Source organism: Amphibalanus amphitrite, unplaced genomic scaffold, assembly GCF_019059575.1.
Source record: "Amphibalanus amphitrite isolate SeventyFive unplaced genomic scaffold, NRLGWU_Aamphi_draft 000036F_arrow, whole genome shotgun sequence".
Lineage (NCBI taxonomy): Eukaryota > Metazoa > Arthropoda > Thecostraca > Balanomorpha > Balanidae > Amphibalanus > Amphibalanus amphitrite.
Window position 1 is genome coordinate 1224468 of NW_024881532.1, and position 20288 is coordinate 1244755.

A 20288-nucleotide genomic window follows, 5' to 3' on the forward strand; every position below is an offset into this window, starting at 1 on the left:
TTACGACACTCACTTGATCAATCCTCTCGATGAGATTTGAAATACGTCAAAATCGTTTTGAAGTCTTGATTGAAACATAAGTGAGAACATTTTTGTATAAATTTCCAATGTTTTATTTTTTAATCGTAAAATACTTATTTTTCACCCTTTTAATCATAACAGATGAAATTAATAGGTGTATTACGTCATCAAAAACATGCAGTTTATCATTTTCTTTCTTTTCTTACCTTTTTACAAGGTCGCGTCCGGCGTCACACGATTGCGACAGAAGGGTCAGATGGTTTGTTATCACAATCAGTAAAATTACGAAAAAGATTTTAACTAAGGGCCTTTCAAGACAGGCATCAGCGTGAGAGTCAGAGGGCTAGAGGAAAGCTTAGCCCGCCCCACTTCTTGGTATTTGGGGCTTGGCACGTCCCGTCCCGTAGGGGGGGGGGGCATAGGCGGCGGAACGGGGAGGGCACCGGGGCACCGTGCCCACCTTTGATTTTGGCATTTTAACATTAGCCCTATGGGCGTTGCATGGAAAGAATGGGAATTGGGACCAAAAGTCGGCAGTGCCCCCCCCCCTTAACCCGCGCCCCGTAGGGGGGGGGCCGAAACGGCCCCCCCCCCCTGTCCTTTTCGGTCGATATCTCCTAAACGGCTGGAGATATCGCCACCAAACTTTCAGGACCCCTCCGGGCATCGATTTTACACATTGTGACCAAAAATTTTTCCAGAGGCTATGATAGGTTGGCCACAAATGACGTCAGAATGACGTCATGTTCTGTCATTTTCGACCGAAAAAAGACCTTCGCGAGAAGACCTGTCAGGCCTACAGCTTTGAGGATACAGAAAAATGATCAAGACACAAAAGGTGTAGAATTGACAGGGCTACAAAACTGCTATCTCGGATTTTTGAAATTTTTGAGTTTTGACCCCCAAAAATCAAAAATGAATTTTTTTTATATATAAGCCGAAAAATCCAAAAAGTTTTTTGATTTTCGAAAAAACCGGAATATATGTGATAGTACCTACCGTCTTCTATCTACATACCAAATTTCAGATCGATACCTCGTTTTTTGGCCAAGTTATAGCGAAAAAACTGTTCAAAAATGATGACGTGAAATTTTCAAACTCAATTTTTGGCAATTCTAGACCTCGTAGAGCAAAACAAAGACCACCATTGGACTCCCCGTGACGAGCTGCATCGAATCGAAACCCATTTTATGCAAAAATATCAACTTTGAAATTTGACCTAATTTGACCTGACCTTGACCTGACCTTCACCAAAACGTGACCTAGGCTGGCCCCAAAGGCTACCTAACCCACATAATCGCATTTGTCATGTAAAATAGACCATAAAACATGTATCACACGACACTTTCATAATGTGACCCCCGGTGACCTGACCTCGCTGTGACCTGACCTGGTATCAGTGACCTCAGATAGCAAAGTATGTGTTTGACGAACAATGTACCATCGATGGTTTTCAATAAATTACCAATTTACTCGATTTCACAACACATTTCTTGAAATGCCTGTGAACGGTGAAAATCTGACCTTTGACCTGACCTGTGACGTCATCGGTTTGACCTAGGTCAATGAAATTTGGTCACAAGGTAGTTCCCGGGTGGGGCTATCGAACGCCGTTTGAATTTTGAAAATCGGCCGGTAACTTTCCGAGATCTTAGGGGGGGCCGAAACGCCCCCCCCCCCCCCCCTACGGGTGGTAGGGTCCGCCGGTAGCCCTACGGGGCGCGGGGGTGTTCCGCCGCTACTGGGGGGGCGGGCCGGGGGGGGGGGAGAAGGCGAAGAAACGGTTCCTGTTCTTTTCCGTAGATATCTCCTAAAATACTGCAGATATCGCCATTCGCCGCTTAACTTTCAGGAAACCTCCGGGCATCAATTTAACGAGTAGTAAAGTAATCTTGAATTTAACATGCCGTGGCCTATTTTTTTTCCAAAGGTTTGATAGGTTGGCCACAAATGACGTCAGTGGCGGATCCAGAGGGGGGCCATGGGGGCCATGCCCCCCGGGCCTCCCGGGGGGCACCATCACGGAGGGTTTTTTTAATTCACGGAGATCACTGACGGGAGCTTCAACCCAGAGGTCTCCTAAGGGGGCACCATCCAGAAGGTCTATCTCTATCGGAATAGGGTACCGTTTTCGGGGTCTCCCAGAGGCCCATTTCTGTCCCTCGCCTCGGGTGGGGCTATTTCCATCCCGAGGTCCGCGGGGACACCATCTCGATTTCTCCGGGGTCACTATCCTGAGTTCTGCGTGGGCACCATCCCAAGGTCGGAGGGGCACCATCTCGAGGGTCCGGGGCTAGAGACGTGGGTTGGTGGGCTTAGTAGCTTCAGAGACAACTACCGGTACCGATGGATTGTCGACTTGGAGACTGGATGACTGTTGGCAATTAGCCTCCTTGCACGTTTCCTTGTGGATAAGCCAGTCTTTAGCTCCGCACTTCGCTATGACGATCTGCGCTATACCCGGCTGGAGGAAGTCTTCCTGCCTCGACCTAGCTTGTTCTCAGGCGTCTATCCGCTTCTGTCCCGTGACAAGCAGAGCTAAATCGTGCGGCAACTCATGCACAGAGCCTCGGCGACCTGGCCGTGGGTCATGCCGCCGGCAACCATGCCGACTGCCCCGCTGCGGGACGATTTGCACTGCAGTTTTGCCATCCTGGACAACTGGTCCGCGCGCGCTGGGCTCTGCCCCGGAAATGACCTCCGTACACTCTTTGACCGGTCAGGGTCACAAAAATTCGAAGGTCACGTGCAGGGCTGCGGAGTCGGAGTCGGAGTCGGAGTTGGAGTCGGTCGGAGTCGACAATTCTGCCCGGAGTCGGAGTCGGAGTCGCCAAAATCTTATCGACTCCGACTCCGGAGTCGGAGTTAACGCTGCATGGCTCCACGTCATGCACTGCACCTGTTGAATTGACGATACTGCTCTCGAAATTAGATTTTGTCGAAAAATGACCACTTCGCTGTTTTGGACGAATGTTTTCAGCGAAAGAAGCAGAAGACGGTGAATTCCCCAGAACCTGCCTGTTAATTCTGAATATTGTTTTTATGCATACCTATTTGCAACGCAAAGCCCTGGAACGCACAAAGGATCGTTTCAGGCAAGACTAAAACATATCCATTATGAGCTTCAGTATCATGATATGGATTTTAATAGAACCGTCCGGAGTCGGAGTCGGAGCTGGAGTCGGAGTCGGAGTCGATTTTTAAAGCCGGAGTCGGAGTCGGAGTCACCCTAAAATCCATCGACTCCGCAGCCCTGGTCACGTGACTAGAATGCAGCCAAGATGGTCTGGGAGCCAGTACCGGCGAAATTATATTGATAAATGATATCGCCGTAGAAGGCAAAGTAAAGGTTGTGTGGGAGGGTGTGACATTAATTTTGGGACACCCTGTACCTATGTAGGATGTGACATTAGCCCCGTTTACTAGGGATTGTTGCAAGCTTAGGGCTCCGCCCGTTATGTTGCAAAAGATGGTAATGATGCTTTACAATTTACAAAATTGCCCACTCTAAATATGCAAAGATGACTGCATCGAAAATACCGCAAAATAGATGAGCTAAAGCCTCGTCAAAAATGCTATGTAACCGCGACTCAGGTGATGCAACCCCCCTAAGGTTTTTCGCGAATAACTCGCGTAAAAAGCGGCCGATCGCGACGAAACTTTCAGTACCCTCGCATTGATTATTTTTACACCTACGCTGAAAATTTCATGAACCTGACCCCAATGACCTTTGACCTGTGACCTCTTTTACGTCACCATATTTGGCCGAAATCGCGAATCGGCGTATGTCGGCTCGCATTAGCCGCGCGTTTGCAAGCTTTTCGTGGTTTCAAACGTTCAAACATGTGATTTGATGTTGCTCCCATGCTTTAGGGTGGGTGTCAAGGTCACCTGAAGGTCAGGTCATTGATCTTTGGTGACCTCGGTTCACTTTTTCGAGTTTTACATGTTTATAGGCTAGTTTTTGGAGCTGAATTCGAATTTAGCAACTATTTGAACATTTACGAAGTAGTTTTGGTGCCTTCGTAACATGTTACGAAGCTGTCAGAGGCGGATGACAGGTACTACGAATACCCGTCACGACCCCTACCGGTTGACATGACCTGACCTGACCTGACCTGACCCGACCTGGTCTAAACGCTTAACGACATCATCTGTGATCAAAACTAACACGATATACGTGATCAGCACCCCGGAAAACCCCTAGGCAGCCACGCTTTACGACTTTCTAACAGGTCCCGATATTCCCGATTTTTGGGTCATTGACCTGACCTGGAAGGTCAACCGATGACCTAGGACCTTAAAATTAGGTATCATTGGCTTTCTCTAGTGACGGGCAACACGCTCGTTTTTTCCGCGAAGCTCTAGCTCCATCAGGGGCCAAACGCAAGGGGGGTCGTACCCCCCCCCCCCCTGTGCCGTCGAAAGACTCAAAATGGCCTGTGCCGGCCAGGGTTAAAGGAAATATGTAGTTCACCTTTAACATGGGGTTTTGAACTGGAATAGCAGTTCCGTAGCTTGAGCTGAGACAAGCACAAATCAGGAGCTTTTACGGCCCAACGATCACCCTAGGCAAAGATATTCCATTTCTCGTACCGAAAAAGTGCCTTGCTGAGGAATGTGTCTTGCAGGGGCCATTTCCCTCTTTTAAAACTGAAAAGTTCTTCCCACCTACCTATTAAAATAAAATAAAAAATTATAGAAAGGTTTTATTTTCTTCGCTGATCATTTTGAGCATTAAATCATAAATTCATTCCGAAAAAAAAACCTAATTTCGCGTGAGAGTGAACTATTCCCTTTAAGCGCCGCCGGTCGCAACGTTTAAAACCACCCAGACCAAGACCGAGCGATAGAGTGATAGACCCGTGAGCTGCCTCGCCTGACTGCTCCTGCACCGCCGCAACGGCGCACAGGCGCGGCGGTATGCATGCGCGCGTGCGTTGATTGGCTGCCGCTTAGCACGCACTAGGAGTAGGTCGCCGAGATAGCATCCGTGCTGGTGAGTAGGGCCACATGAGTGTTTGTTGTCAGAACAACACGGACGCCGCAGAGACGGACGTGTTAGTGCAGTACCGGGTTGACTGGGACGAGCAGTAACTACTGTTATATCATCAGCCGACGTGGAACCATGAGCCGACGTCGCGTCAGCCGACGACGCTGGTCAATCCACAGCGTCGGTTACGCATAAAAGACGCCGGTCACCGGACATGCGGTGGAGATACGGCGACGATTGCAGCTGGCGGCCGTCGTCCTCCACCTGCTCCGCTAAACATCGGTCCGCGGTGCATTAGCGTAGTAACTACATCAACTCGTCACTGAAAACCGAACAACGAAGGATTAAAATGTGAGTATACCCGTTGGTCGTCATTTAACGTCATTTAAGTAAAAAGAGAGATTGTGACCCATTACGCCCCCCCCCCCCCACACACACACACGCTGGCAGAGGCGTAGCCAGGATTTTGCTCAGGGAGGGGCCACAGATTGCGGCCTAGTTTCGTACCCCCTCCAAAAAGGAAAACTCATCGGCTTTGGCCCACTATTTTTGGAGGGTGATGCAGCTGTTGTTATTCATTTTTATTTTTATTAAATTTTATTTTATTTTTCGCCTTTAAGGGGGGCATGGCTCCCGTGACCCCCACACTTGGCTACGTAGGTATACCTGTATCTAGGTATGCATTATGATATCGTTCATAATTATCGTGTTAAGACGATTCGGACTTCAGATGTGTTGATACCAGTGGTGGGCACTTCGATAACTCCTTTCGATAACGATTATCGAAGTCGTGATTATCGAAGTCGTGATTATCGAAGTCGTGATTATCGAAGTCGTTATCGACGATAACGTTTTTCCAAGTTTATCGTTATTGATTAGCGTTATCGAAGTAGCGTTATCGAAGTCCCCGTTTCGGTCAATCGATAACGATAATTCATCAAATAGACGCGAGCGTATTAAAGGGAATAGATCTCCTTCAACATGAGGGTTTGAACTGAGATAGCAGTTTTGTAGATTGAGCACTGAAAATGCTATTTGGAATTTCTTTCCGCCCAACAAGCTCTGTCGCCAAAGACATTCAAGCTTTTGTTTGTACGTTTGTTTGTTTGTTTGTACGAGAAAAATAACATTTTCACTGTTCTAAGTCCTCCTTTTTGTGTAAGCAGCTGGGTAATAATGGTGTTGTATGAGCGAATGGGTTAAATATTCATTATAGAAGCTTATTCCTTTCAAACATTTTATCCTTTCAATTTCTTTCTTTTTTGAAGTTATCGTTATCGTTATCACGTTGTCGGAGTGACCGATTTGGTTATCGAGTTATCGTTATCGAAGTCGCTGACCTCGAAAGAGGTTATCGAATTATCGTTATCGAAGTCCCGATCAAGTTACGAGTGCCCGCCACTGGTTGATAACTACATACCTACCGTGTAGGCATTCGGTCTATTGTCCTGATAGACATGATATGGATTATGCAATACGGCGAATTGAAAACAAAATCGATCCAAATACCTACTTTTTAAATCGGCTGATACGTCCCCCATTTCAAAAATCCACGGCGCCACCCCTGTCTGGATATTACATGACCCTGACCCTAATGACCTTTGACCTCAGGCCTACGAGTTCCTTCTAGAGTCATCATCATGTCATGCCATATGCCAAAATGCTGAATCGGCGCATGTCAGCGCACATTATCCGTGATCCGTCCGTTTCCAGACATATGAAAATATGTCTGTCACATGCATTATGGTGCTTATTAAAGTCACTGCCTTTTGGGTACCTCGGGTGAATTTTTTAGGTGTTCGACTTTTAGTTAGGACAGTCCTCTAGAGCTCTTTCTGAATTTAACGCCCATTTGAACGTTCGGGAACTAAAATTTCAGACCTTATATAACATATTTCGAAGCTTTCACTCGTGTTTCAAACCTTAGGTACGTATTATTGATAGCCGATGGAACGCAAAATGGTTTACCTGACCTGACCTGACCTGACCTACCTCAAATACATGATACATCGTCTTTGAAAAAATTAGGACAATACTCGACATCAGGAGCCCCAAATCACCACATCGCTTCGTGAAGCTCTAGCAGATCCCGTTTTCCCCGACATTTGGGTCATTGACCTGACGTGGAAAGTCAACCAATGGCCTTTATGACCTTAGAATTGGGTACATCGGCCATTTTGGTCGTGGGCAAAACGCTCGTGTTTTTACAAAGCTTGATCACTGATCAGGGGCCAAACGGCTGGGGGGCCCTATAGATAGATATCGACCCCACATACGCATTTGTCGTTAGACACTGTACCTAAAAAGGCCAGGGCGGGGCCTAATTCTGATGCTCATTAACTAACTCAGCACCCACAGTGGCTGGATGAGTCGTTTTACGGTTCTCAAGGAGTTTCGAGAATACATTGCACCACCGTTTTCGTTTTGGCACTCGTGATATTTTCCGCAAAGGTTGCGAAATTTTCAAATCTAGGTCATCCAAGGTCAGAGCAATAGGTTACAATCAGAGACCTTTCCCCAAGGTAGCTATTCCAACTGAATGATTATTGATTGCTATGCAACTTTCAACGAGTGATTATGGCAACAGGATGCACAAGTTTACTTATCGGATATTTTTTATGTTTGCCTAGGGTTAGATCATTTTGCGATCTATCCACTGCCGCTAATCCAGAATTGGAGGATCAAAAGCATGCGATAGCATGCTTTTGCATCCGGAAATTCCCATTGGTGGGTCGCTGAAAAAAAGTTCGGCTGAGCCTGTTTGTCAGTATGTAGGTATGTGAGTTTGTCCAAGCTTTTTTGGACCTGGAGTCAAAATGTGTGAACCGATCGGGACCAACGTGGTACCGTTCGACTCGTCACCGGCGAGGTAAACTTTTGGTGCTGGCCTCGGTTCGCTCAGTGCTTCGTGGCACATGCTATTCCACTTCAAAGTTTCGGTGACACGAAATTTTTTGTCAAGGCTACAGGTCAACCCGAGGTCACGGACAAAGCCACACTGGCGGGACACATCGGTAACACCTTGAACCAGTTTCCAGGGGGGTCACCGTCTGCGAGGGGTGCAGGCTGCACGTGCTGGTGGCGGAAAGCCGTTTTGACGTGAGGTCCTCTGGCTCAAAGAAATTTAGAGCTATCAACTTCAAAATCGGTTCAATTGTAGTCCCAGGCAAGGCCTCCAAAATAGTGCACATTTGGTTGAGCTAAACTCTGTGGTGCATGAGCTATGCACGTGCAAGCCGATTGCACCCCTTCGTACGTTGCCACGCCTGCAGGGTAAACAGCGGCTCTAACTGGTTCAAAACTTGCAGGTCATAAGAAAAAATGCATTGAATCTTGACATTTCGGCGAGATAATATCCGAGGGGTGCAAGCTGCGCGTGCGGGGGGGGGGGGGGGTTAACGGTTTTGACGATGGATCCTCTGATCACGGGAAACGTCGAGATAGCGACACAAAAGTCGGTACACTGATAGAACTAGACACATGCTACAGGATGCTATGAAAATGACTGCACTGGGGTGCCTGGGTGATATGAACTATGCACATGCATATCTTACTGTAGGTAGATATCCACACCAATCTCACGTGCTTCCAAGCATTTTTGGGATGTTTCGGTTGGTTTCAGGCAGGGGGGTCGAAGTCTAGTTCATACTAGACTGGCAACCCCACGGCTGACGTCACGATCCCCAGCGTGACGTCACAGCCCAGGGCATTGACCCCTTGAAGCTTGCAATGTTTGATGGTGCTTACAAACTGAACAAAGCTTGTACGTAACAAAAGAGTCATGCTTCTACGCTCGATAATGTGTTTATTGTGTTTTTAGCAGATAAAGCAGACAAAAATTGTTCAAAGGCAGAAACAGCGAGGTGTACGCCAGTCGCCACGCATCGATCTCATCGCATGTGGTGCCCCAAGAGGCGCATCATTGCACCCGTGACCCCTCTTTATGTCCCTAAGGTCATTTCAGGTCAAGAATGGTCTCCAGCAGTTTTTTGTTTTACCGTAACCTTTGACAGAGATATGATTCTTGATTAAATAGCAACAAAAATACCTTAGATGTGTTCAGCCCAACGATACAGATCGACTGATATGCATTACGCATTACGGCATTTTCTGGTCAAGACATGACCTGGAAATGAGGTAAAATTGTCGAAATGACTTTTTGTGGTCAATTCAAAGTTTATTTGACGCGTATTGACGATAGGAGCACGTTTATCTGCATTTTTCCGGCGTAAAATCTCATGGAAATCCGTTGAATAAAGTTTAGGTCTGCGGAGTCGGAGTCGGAGTCGATCGGCGTCGACAGTTTTGCCCGGATTCAGAGTCTTAATCAACATGTCATTGTTCAAATTCGTGGTCTTCGTCTGCTTGCGGAAAAATATTACGTTCGGTGACCTTTCCAAGACCGATGTTTAAGCTGAGTTCCTGTTCATCTTCCTGTTTTGGACGAGCTTTTGAGTAAGAAAAGCAAAAGGGGGTGGCTGCACCCGAAACTGCTTTTATTCACAGACATGTTATTTATAACCACAGTTCTGACCGGGGTCGGAGTCGGAGTCGATTTTGGAAACCAGAGCCGGAGTCAGTCCGAGTCACCGAAAATCAATCGACTCCGCAGACCTGGCAGGGTCGCGGAGTCGAAGTCGGAAATAGAGTCGGCTGGAGTCGATAGGTAATGTACATATGCCCGCAGTCGGAGTCGAAGTTGGTTTTTGGAAGCCGGAGTCGGAGTCGGAGTCGGAGTCAGAGTCACCGAAAATCCATCGACTGCGCAGCCCTGGACTTATAACGGTACCGGAATGAGCTGCTGTTGGAATGTCAAGTGTGTTCACACGATTTTCAGACACCAGAATCTGCATCTTAGATCGTGAAATGGTCATTTCATGGCTCTTCTTCAGGTTTCTAGTCAAGATCTGGTAGGTAGCCAGCGGTTCCTTAAATTTCCCAGGCATCCTCTGGTTCTCTGGCGCCTCAGGTCTCTTGATTTCTCAACCTGTCGGCTGTCTCAACCGTTCACGGTTTTCTGAAGGCTTCTGAGTGGCGGCTCTTCCACCAGCTATATAGCTAAGCTGGTTGTTTCGTGATTCTTGACATATCGCTTAACTTCTGATTCTCAGACAATTTATGATCGATCACACTTAGATCACAAGGATGTTTCTACCGGGATAAAAACAGATATCTCTGTGTATCATTCACTTTACCACCAGGGACTGGCGACTTGCATTCTGTATAACATAATAAGTCTTTATTCTTATTTCTTTACGCGCTGAAATTAACCACCTGTGTCTGGAACCATGATATGATAAAGTAAAAATATTGTGCCAAAGCTAGATAAATTAGATGAGCCCCGAAATACAGGAAAATATCCAAAGAGCTTGTTTTACCCTATTTCATAACAACAAAACTATCTGCAAATACGAGATAGCGTCCATAGCAACCGCCCATAGCAACGTGTTTGTCTGGACCGCGAATCTGGAAAATAAAGTAGATACTGGATAAGTCGACTAGAGTTTGGTCAAAACTACATTGAATTTGATTTCGAAATGGCTTTTTGTGAATCAAATATGAAGTGACTAATTATTTCCTTTCAAATTTTCATACTATTAGAAAACATGCTTGTTTGCTCTATATTTGTAAAGAAACAACTGCAAGGACGAAATATCACGACAAATTCTAGTACCTTGTTGGTAGGAAACTTCGTCCAACCTTATGTTTTAGGGCCTTGGTTTCAGGGTTTCAGGTTCAGTCCAAGCTCAGTCTGGGTTTCGGTGGTTTGGCCCGGTGTGTGCCTTCAGTACCGTACCTCCAATTCTGGCCCAAGGCAACGCAAGAGCGCTGCCGGCATTTAGTTCACTGGGATAAAATTAAACTGCGCCTCTTTTGAACAAAAGTTGTGTTCAAAACGCATATTTTTTGTGATTTTCGGCGCTCTTTGGAACACCTCTTACCGTGTGTCGCCCCGCCCGATGTCGCCCCGAATCCCCAACGGTGTATCAGTCCGATTGGGTCATCCAAGCCTACATTAAAAACTTATAATTGCCGTAGAAAGGAATTGGCAGTACCGGCTAAATTCAGTTGAAGAAAACTATTATAAAACGTAACGTTGTCTTGAAGCGTTTCGGTCCATCGTATGTCTATGTATTGACGTTCCCCGGAATCGTTTCGTTGAATCGGATACGAACCCCGTTACCGTGATGCATGTTACCAAAGCCGTAAATAAATAAAAACTCAGCATATATCGGACGTTTCGTGTTCGGTTTAACACTTCATCGGCGATACTGGCTCGATGTAAGTAGGCCAGTATCGCCGATGAAGTGTTAAACCGAACACGAAACGTCCGATATATGCTGAGTTTTTATTTAATTTCAACGAAAGCTGAGTACTATAAAGCCGTAAATAGGTATGTATATAGAATAGTGCGGCAATTTATAGGTTGAGCTCTATACAGGTCGCACAGGGACCGGCACAATGACCTTCCTGGAGAGCTTAGTCATGTATTAGATTGTTTCTGCATTCGGGTTAAGGCGTGCACATTTTATGTATATACTTATTTAGCAGCCATGATGGACCAAAATACGGCTTGGTTAAAGTGACCATCCTACCTTAACATAAGTTTTGAGTTGAGATAGCCAAAATGGGGTCCCTGGCTTGCATTTACCGGTTTGAGCAGTCACATTACATAAGCGTAGGAACCATAGGTGCAAGGGTGCAGCTGCACCCACAATATTTATCCAGTGGGTGCAGACAATGTATTCTGCACCCACAATAATCTGAACCAAAAACCCCTTTTTTCATCAACACTACTTCCCATGCAGCACGGCAAATTCAGGATATGTTGCCTACTATCCATCTTTCGAAGCATTTGCTACTGTGATGGTCTTCAAAACTTACATTTGTGCTAAAAAAGGGAAATGGAGCATGTGATTGAACACATCCGAACCAATGACCCACTGTCAAAAATTTTAGCCCGATATCTTCGAAAATGGCTAAGTTGGCCGCTTTTACTTTTTGCGGTAGTCAATATTGACAATATTAGCCCTCGCGTGTGTGCAGCGTTTTCCAGCTTCTAATGTGTAGGGGGAGGGGGTCGGTCGGACCCCCCTGCCGTTCGGCCCATGATCGAGCTATAATGAAGAGCTTCGCGGAAAAAAACGAGGGTGTTGCCCGTGACGAGAGGAAGCCGACGATACCCAATTTTAAGGTCCTACTTCATTGGTTGACCTTCCAGGTCAGGTCAATATTCCAAAAGTCGGGAAAATCGGGACCTGCTAGAACTGAATCAGAATCAGAATCAGAATCAGCTTATTCGAAAAAGGTCCGCGTAAAACGGGGCTTTTCACTTTCTCACGTCAATCAGTAAATCAATGGGGAATGTTACTGGGACATCAGCGTAAAGTGAAGCTGTTTTCGGGTTTTTCGGGGTGCTGATCACGAATATCTGATGTTAGTTTTGATCACAGATGATTTCTTCATGCATTTAGGCCAGATCGGGTCAGGTCAGGTCAGGTCAACCATTAGGCGTCCTACCGGCTATCCATAGTAGGTGTCAACTACCTACCACTGACGGCTTCGTAGCATGACATCAAAGCATGACATGACATGCTTTCGTAGCATGTCACGAAAGCACTAAAACTACTTCGCCGCGTAAACGTTCAACTGGATGCTAAATTCGAAATCAGCCCTATAAACTACCCTAGAAACATGTAAAACTCGAAAAAGTGAACCGAGGTCATCAAAGGTCAATGACCTGACCTGACCTTCAGGTTACCTTCACATCCACCGTGATGCATGGGAAGAACATCATTTCACATGTTTGGACGTCTACAATCACAAAAAGACTGGAAACGCGCGGATAATGTGAGCTGACATACGCCAAATCGCGATCCCGGCCGAACATGGTCTCGAGAATCAGGTCACAGGTCAAAGGTCTTTTGGGTCAGGATCATGAAATTTTCAGAGTAGGTGTAAAACTGATCAACTCGAGGGTACTAAAAGTTTCGTCGCGATCGGCCGCTTTTTGCGCGAGTTATTTGCGAACAACCATGGGGGGGGGTTCATCCGACCCCCCTACACATGCGAGGGTCAATGCTTCCAAATGCACTTATTGATCGGTACCTTTTCGACATGGTACACCCTCAAAGCTCGTAACGAGCCTTCGCTCGGGTGTCGCTCCCTACCCCCCCCCCCCCCCACCCGCTTCACCGGCCATGGCTGGATTTCTGCACCCATGCACCCACAATGTTCCAGACGTTCCTACGCCCATGAGTCACAACATCGGAAATGCCTCAAATCGAAAATATCTAATTTCAAAGTTGCAGAACTTTGGATTCAGAGGAGCTAAATGCATTTAAATGCCTCCTCTGAATGTGTGGCGTCAGCGCGGATCTAACGATTTTAAATATTTTATTAAAACGTTTGGTAGCATGCGATGGTATATGCTGCTTTGCGCGCAACAAGTGCCGCACTTTCAGCTGCCAAACTATTGCTTCCAAATAAAGTCGCTGGGAACAGCGGAGATCCCAAAAAGTAAACAAATGTAAAAGTCTAATATCTCAAAAACCAGTGAATATTTTTTTCGGTTAAATTTGATAGATATTCATTTTGCTTTTTCTGAACCGAGCGACATCACTTTCATGCCAATTCCTTAACTTTTTGGAAGGTGGGAGGGTCCCTTTAATACAACTTCTTCTTATCACAACAGCAGTAGGAATGTGCTCTAAATCATTGTTTGACCATTTGTCAAGTGATGTAACCGCCAGTCTGTCCAAACTTCATTCACGGTTATGGAGTAGCTTCTGCTTCGAAAAAGATCCTCGAAAACCTTGAATAGGTATACCTCTTATCAAGTATAGTTTATGAGTATAGTTTACCTGAAAACGTCAAAAAACCTATTATCCGATTGTGCGACTTGGCTTCGATTTAGCCAATGCACACGTGTGATAAGGTCAGAAATATAATTTGACAGCCTCCCGGGTGTCGCCAGCTCTGCCGTCCAGCCATCGCCAGCATGCTGAACGTCTCGTGCCCCGACACGTCTTCCGCGGATGTTGTGAACGTCAGCTGCGAGCCGGCCGTGCCGCCGGCCGACTGGGCCTCCAGCATGGAGCGCCAGGAGATCTCGCGCATACTCAGCGGCCTCGTGCTCTCGGTGGTGATCGTGGCGTTCTCGGCGCCGCCGGCGGCCGTCATCTGGCGCACGCCGTCGCTGCACCGGGTCTCCTACCTGTACGTGATGGTGCTGAGCCTGCTGGACTGCCTGCTGGGCGCCTTCTCGCTCAGCATGGCCTGCGCCGCGCTGCTGCTGGGCCTGCTGGTCGGCGGCATCCCCTGCTGGCTCTGCGTCGTCCTGGAGGCGGCCACCAACGGCTGCATGAACGCCGTCAACGTGGTGATGCTGGCGCTGGGCCGCGACCGCTACCTGTCGCTGGCGCACGCGCTCAGCTACCCACTGCTGGCCACATCGGCCGACGTCAGGAGACACGTCAAGATGGCGGCCGCCTACGGCGCGCTGCACGCCGCCATCTTTATCGGGGCTCGAGTGTACTATGGCTGCGTGAACGCCGTGCAGAAGAGCTGTCTGCCGCTCAATTGGCTGCTGATGCCCGAGTACCGCTTTGTTGCCGCCTTCACGGTCTCTTTCAATATCTTCCTGGATGTCGGCACTATCACCTACAACGGCTTCGTCATGTACTGCGCCTGGAAGGTAAGACTGCCCATCTATGATTTAACCAGCTCGGTCGCCCGTCGCCGAATGTCTGGCGTGATGTCCGGTCACCAGCGCCTGTGCTGTCCCGCTTATGACCAACGCATCCATTGCCATGTTAAACTTTTGGGTCCCAAAAGCCGCTCTGTAGGTATAAGCCGTTCCGAATCACTGGTTTTGCCGTTATTAGTTCGTGCCACCTCAGACCCGATAGGGGACTTTGCGTGGAGCAAGTTAGCATATTGCTGCGATGATTTGATTAGGAACTGAACTTAGTTCAGTAGAACAAACGCACCACTCAAATAACTTTTTAGTCGGCAACTGAACACGCTATTATGGCATCGTTCCAATCATCCATCCTGATCCATTCCACCCCTTTCCCGCTACGGTCCACACTGTCAGTGTCCATGTTATGCTGACCTCCTACTGGCCAATGTGACGGCACTTGACCTGCTCTGCCGTTTGGTTTCAGCTGAGGAGGAAGCAGGTTCATCCCCAGTGCCTGGACCAGGAGCAGGGCCAGCCCAATCAGCGCTCCACCACGAATGCTGTCCGCCACCACATGCGCATATTCGTCTTCACGTTCAAGCTGGCCTGCCTGTTCCTGGTGTGCTCGCTGCCCTACAAGCTGGCCATTGTGCTCTTCTGCCTGGGAGCACACTCGTCCGTAAACCTGATCCGTGTGCTCGCCCTGATCCGAATGATGTACTTCATCCTGGACGGATGGACGTTCTGTTCCAACAGAGAGCTCCTCGATGCCGTCAAAGCTATGTTCAAAATCAAAAACTCTGGTGAATGTCTGTCCGACCGAAGCATTGTGCTGACAACAAACTCGGGTCCTGGATAAGGCTATATGGAACCCGAAGTTTAGAAGGCCTAGTGGCAAATGACACTTAGCAAAACCAAAGCAAAGAAATAGAAACATCCGGCAATAAAATGTCGTGCTGTTATTGCCGAGTTCACTTATCCTAGATTAGAAACTGAACAGCCCTGGCGATGAGGTTAGAGATATTCGATACCTTTTTACTATTGACGGGACATAAAAACAGTACGAGCACAAGTTACTTGTAACTGTGACTGTACTTAGCTCAAAGATAGACCCGATCAAGATACATACAGACAGGGACCCTAACAGCTATTTTGTAGCATTGATCCTTTAAAACCTGATGGGACCATACTCGTACATGAAACAAATGATCTCAAGTATCCGTCCGATAGAAATAAGTTACTTAGTTTAAACGCAGATGATCGGTCATTGATGGTCGTTTTCGCTTCAAATATGTGTAAAGATTCTAAAATTCGTAAATTGAAGTTAGAACGTTTTTGATCTATGATTTTGAAATCGTCTATAGGTAGGGGAAAGTGGGTGTATTGCGCCCTCCTAACCAATTGCGCCCACCAACATTCCCACGGATTCAATGGCATGTTTTGAATTTTGTGTTCGAAAACATTATTCTCCACACTGGATAGTTCCTTTTATAGCCCAAGCTCCCCGAGGAAGCCAATCAGCAAGGCTCATTACGCCATCAAAGATGTTACGGCGTTTTCTTAGCTTTTTTGCAGTGTTTTGAACCGTTGGCTATAAAAATGTGTGATATTTGTGTGGTTTTCAGAGTGATATTTAGAAAGAAAAACCCTTTTTTCATTATATTTCACTAAAACAGTTAATTTCCTTCAACATCTTTATGATAACTTCCACGCTTTTATTAAAAAGTACCTCAATTTTAATTGCGCCCATGGCAATTGCGCCAGGGGGGCGCAAATAGAATAATGGTGTAGCTATTGTATATCACGACAGCATGAATGCATCATTAACTGTTTGCAATAAAGAAGGAGTTTAATGTCAGGCAGGGGAGCAGCCCGCTGTCGTCAGTCCGCAAATTATTTCTCTCGTCAAACTTATAATGCAGCTGCCATTTAGGCTACGAACTTGTGTAATTGACAAAATACGACATTTTCAACATAGACTCAGGCGTGAGAGGTGACAGCTATGATAAAAAAGTAAAAACTGATGTCATAAAACTGTCGAAACAATAAAAATTATTAATTTTGAGAGAAACGATTGGAAATATAACCGTATAGGCGCATACGTTCACATATATCTAGTCGGTTACAGTAAACGTTTTCGTTGCACTTTTACAAGCGTACGAACACATGTAAAGTTATCTACCTGGGCAAAAAAACATCGCGATTTCCACCTACATTTATTATTTAACCAGCGTGAATAACATTATGAATGTTAAAGTAAGCCGCAATGACATTAGACTGCCGGGGTGTATGCATTCCGTCTCATTCGCTTAGCCATGTTAAAGTATAGGGCGCAATTGGGTTCTAATTGCGCCATCCCACTGGCGCAATTTACAGCAGTTGTTGGCAAATGCGCCCTTTTACATGTTTCTGAAAAAGCAGCTGTCAGAAGCAAACGAAACATTCTTAATTGATCGGGAGGCTCTTAAATCGTAGCCAATGAGTTCCTCTTTGAAATGGTCACCAATGCATGCTTATATCTCCAGCGGTTTTCTTACAATTAGCGTTTTTCCTTAAGATGGCGCAATTCACCCTCCTTCCCCTACTGAAGGGGGTGTCACATGCCAAGGGGGTTCATTACTATCACAAATCAACCACAGGTTGAAAAACTCGAAAGCTTTAGGTATCATTTCGCCGTTTTTCGGAAAACGCTCAATTAAGCTAAAAAAAATGATATAAGCGCTCTCCTACAAAAGTAGGTACTACCCATATCTAAATCCGCGATTCATTCTTAGAAACTCACTATTGGATCTCTGTTCAAGTTCAAGGACTCTACATATCCCCATGAAATGTGTCGATCTGCTGTAGTTTTTAAGTTCAGTTGTCCTTCGTGTGAAGGATCTTACATAGGTTCTATACTCGACCTATGTTAGGCTCCACAGCAGTTTGCCAACACAGGGGTAGGTCACACAGAACAGACAAACTCTTATCCAGTCCAGTAGCATCGTCTGTACGGGATCATTCTTTAGCATGTGACACCCCCTTCAGTATAGACGATTTCAAAATCATAGATCAAAAACGTTCAAACCTCAATTTACGAATTTTAGAATCTTTACACATATTTGAAGAGAAACCGACCATCAATGACCGATCATCTGCGTTTTAACTAAGTAGGTATCTTCCTGTAGGAACTGGAAGGCGACCGAATCAACACGAATGATGTTTTATGTCTTGTTTTTGTGAAGTGTGTGATGTGCATCGACTGCTTGTATATTTATGTCATCAAATAAGTTACTTTATTATGATGTGGAGTGATCAAAATGGGAATCATTCAGCTTCTGGCGACGGGACACTTACATTTGATGTTGCAGATGGAATTCATCTTTTGAATCTAAATACTTATAGAGGTTATGGTACCAAGTAATTCGCTCAATTTCGGAGACACCTGAAATGATTTTCCCATACAATGTGCACTCCGAAAAAAGCTTGTAAATATGTGTATTCTCAGGTAAGGCGTCCGGTCACGTCAAGTGCGAGTTTTGTGTGAAAAAGTTCGTGTCATCGATATAACTAGGTGAACACAGGTCACGATTGGCGGATGAGTTCTTAGTTCGGGAATGTCTGGATTTCTGGAATGTGTTTTATGTGCTTGCTATCCTGGAAAGTGTTGTCTTATGGAATGTCATGGAATCCGAATATCATATCATATCATGATCATCAATGTTCCTGACCTGTGTGCTCACTTAGTAACGACCTTTGTCACACGTATGCTATAAGCTGATTTAATTGCACGGCACACCGCACTTGCTGTCTGTTCACTGCGCTGTTGGCAGGCTGTGGTTTGCCGATTAACTCCGTGCTGTTAACCCGCGCACCGACGGGGGTCTGCGCAAACTTAGTACCGACGGGGGGGGGGGGGGCGGATGACCGCCCCCCCCCCCTGAGATCTCGAGAACGAAGCAAGATAGCGACAAGCGGTAAACGGCATCGGATACGCACGGTCAAGATCTACAATTTTTACAAAGGTCATTTTCAGGTCAGGTCAAAGATGACGTCACAGGGGTCGAAAAAGTCAAAATGGCGGCGCTAAATATGGAGAGAGTTTTTCTCGAATAACTTTCGAATTATTCAAGATAGGAACAAACTAAGGGCATCATCGTGATCCTCTCGTCAATCCGCATCGAATGACATATATGTTGACCTCGAAAGGTCAAGGTCAAAGGTTGACCTCAGGTCACGTGACCTCGAGGTCATCATGTATATCATTCGATGCGTCCTGACGAGCTGAACACAATGAGACCATCCACGCGTCTGTATCTTGTTCCTGTACGGAGTTATTGGCCAAAAACCTTTGGTGACCTTTGATGACGTCACATGACCTCACAGCTGCCCAACAGCAAAACAGACCTCAAGATAGTGAAGGTTGATCGTATATGAAGTCATGTATGGTATATGGGGCCATTCCGACCCGTTTTAGTGGTAAAAACAGGGAGTTGATTTTTCCCCCATTGACTTATAATGGGGAGGTCGCGAAATTGACCTGACCTTAGGTCACCGATATCAAAATTCCGAGATATACAAATTGTAGCTACTAATGACCTAATAACATCCTGCGACTTTCAAAGGCCTCCGACATCTACTGTAGCTCTGGCACGGTGACAAAGTTGCAAAAAAGTGACTTGAGGTTGGGTCATTCAAAGTGACCTGGTGACCTGACCTTGAAAGGTAGGAGGTTCAAACTTGCACACCATGTGTAAAATTGATAAGGCAATAGTCATACCAAATTTCGCGGCGCTACGCGCCGCGGTTTTCCCGCTATTCGCGAAAAACCTCAGGGGGGGGGGCGGATATCCGCCCCCCCCCCCGTCGGTGCGCGGGTTAACAACCGGTATGTCAAAGTCAAGTGGCCCATTGACAGCACCGTGTTCTGTTGTGGGATAGTTCTGTGTGTGATTGCAGATTCATGTCATTGAGACGGGCAGAGATGGTTTGCATATGTGATTTGGCGCGAATGCATAGTGATTATTTGCTTTACATTATTGATAAGGTGGATGATATACTGAGGATCAGCAGACGTCCTCAACAGAAATGTCTGCACTATAACACACGCAACATAGCACTGTTGGCGTTAAGTCAAATTTAATATATGCGCTACATAATCAAAAGAAACATATATCTTTTGAAGCACCGATCAATATCCATGGCGATTGGCAGTTTTTCGTAAGCTTTTCGTGGCAGCTTTCGGTGAGCCGTTTCTCCCTGTTCCATGAGACATGCATATGCAAGACTTCAAGGTGAGAAGTAACTTTGTTTAACTAATGATTTAATGAATTTAGTTTATTAATTAATAAATCAAATTAATTAATTAATCAATTCAATTAAGAATTAATTACTGACGTTTGGGTGGGTAGGTAAGTACCTAATCATTTTTTTCGGAACTCCTATTTATCTAAATATTATTGCATAATTTTAATTAATAAAATATTTTTAAATTTGATTAATTAAAAAATCTAACAAAATTATTACATAATTTTTCCGAGGAAGGCACTTATTTCAGAAAACTAAAGTAGACGTCCAGTAAGATAGACAGAATCACAACAAAAATTCGTG

At 45.9% G+C, this 20288-nt stretch overlaps 1 protein-coding gene across 1 annotated transcript; it reads left to right on the forward strand.

Moving 5' to 3' along the window:
- The first annotated feature begins 5080 nt into the window (after positions 1 to 5080).
- Positions 5081 to 16674, forward strand: LOC122372035. Its single transcript, XM_043348879.1, has 3 exons — positions 5081 to 5365; positions 13992 to 14711; positions 15184 to 16674. The coding sequence occupies exons 2-3, from the start codon at positions 14016 to 14018 to the stop codon at positions 15556 to 15558; spliced, it is 1071 nt and encodes a 356-aa protein (XP_043204814.1). The 5' UTR covers positions 5081 to 5365; positions 13992 to 14015; the 3' UTR covers positions 15559 to 16674.
- Positions 16675 to 20288: the final 3614 nt, after the last annotated feature.

Excerpts from the sequence above, each read along its gene's own strand:
- LOC122372035 (XM_043348879.1), top strand. The coding sequence starts at position 14,016 with ATGCTGAACGTCTCGTGCCCCGACACGTCTTCCGCGGATGTTGTGAAC. Across the intron at positions 14,712-15,183 it reads TCATGTACTGCGCCTGGAAG|CTGAGGAGGAAGCAGGTTCA; the intron begins GTAAGACTGCCC and ends GTTTGGTTTCAG.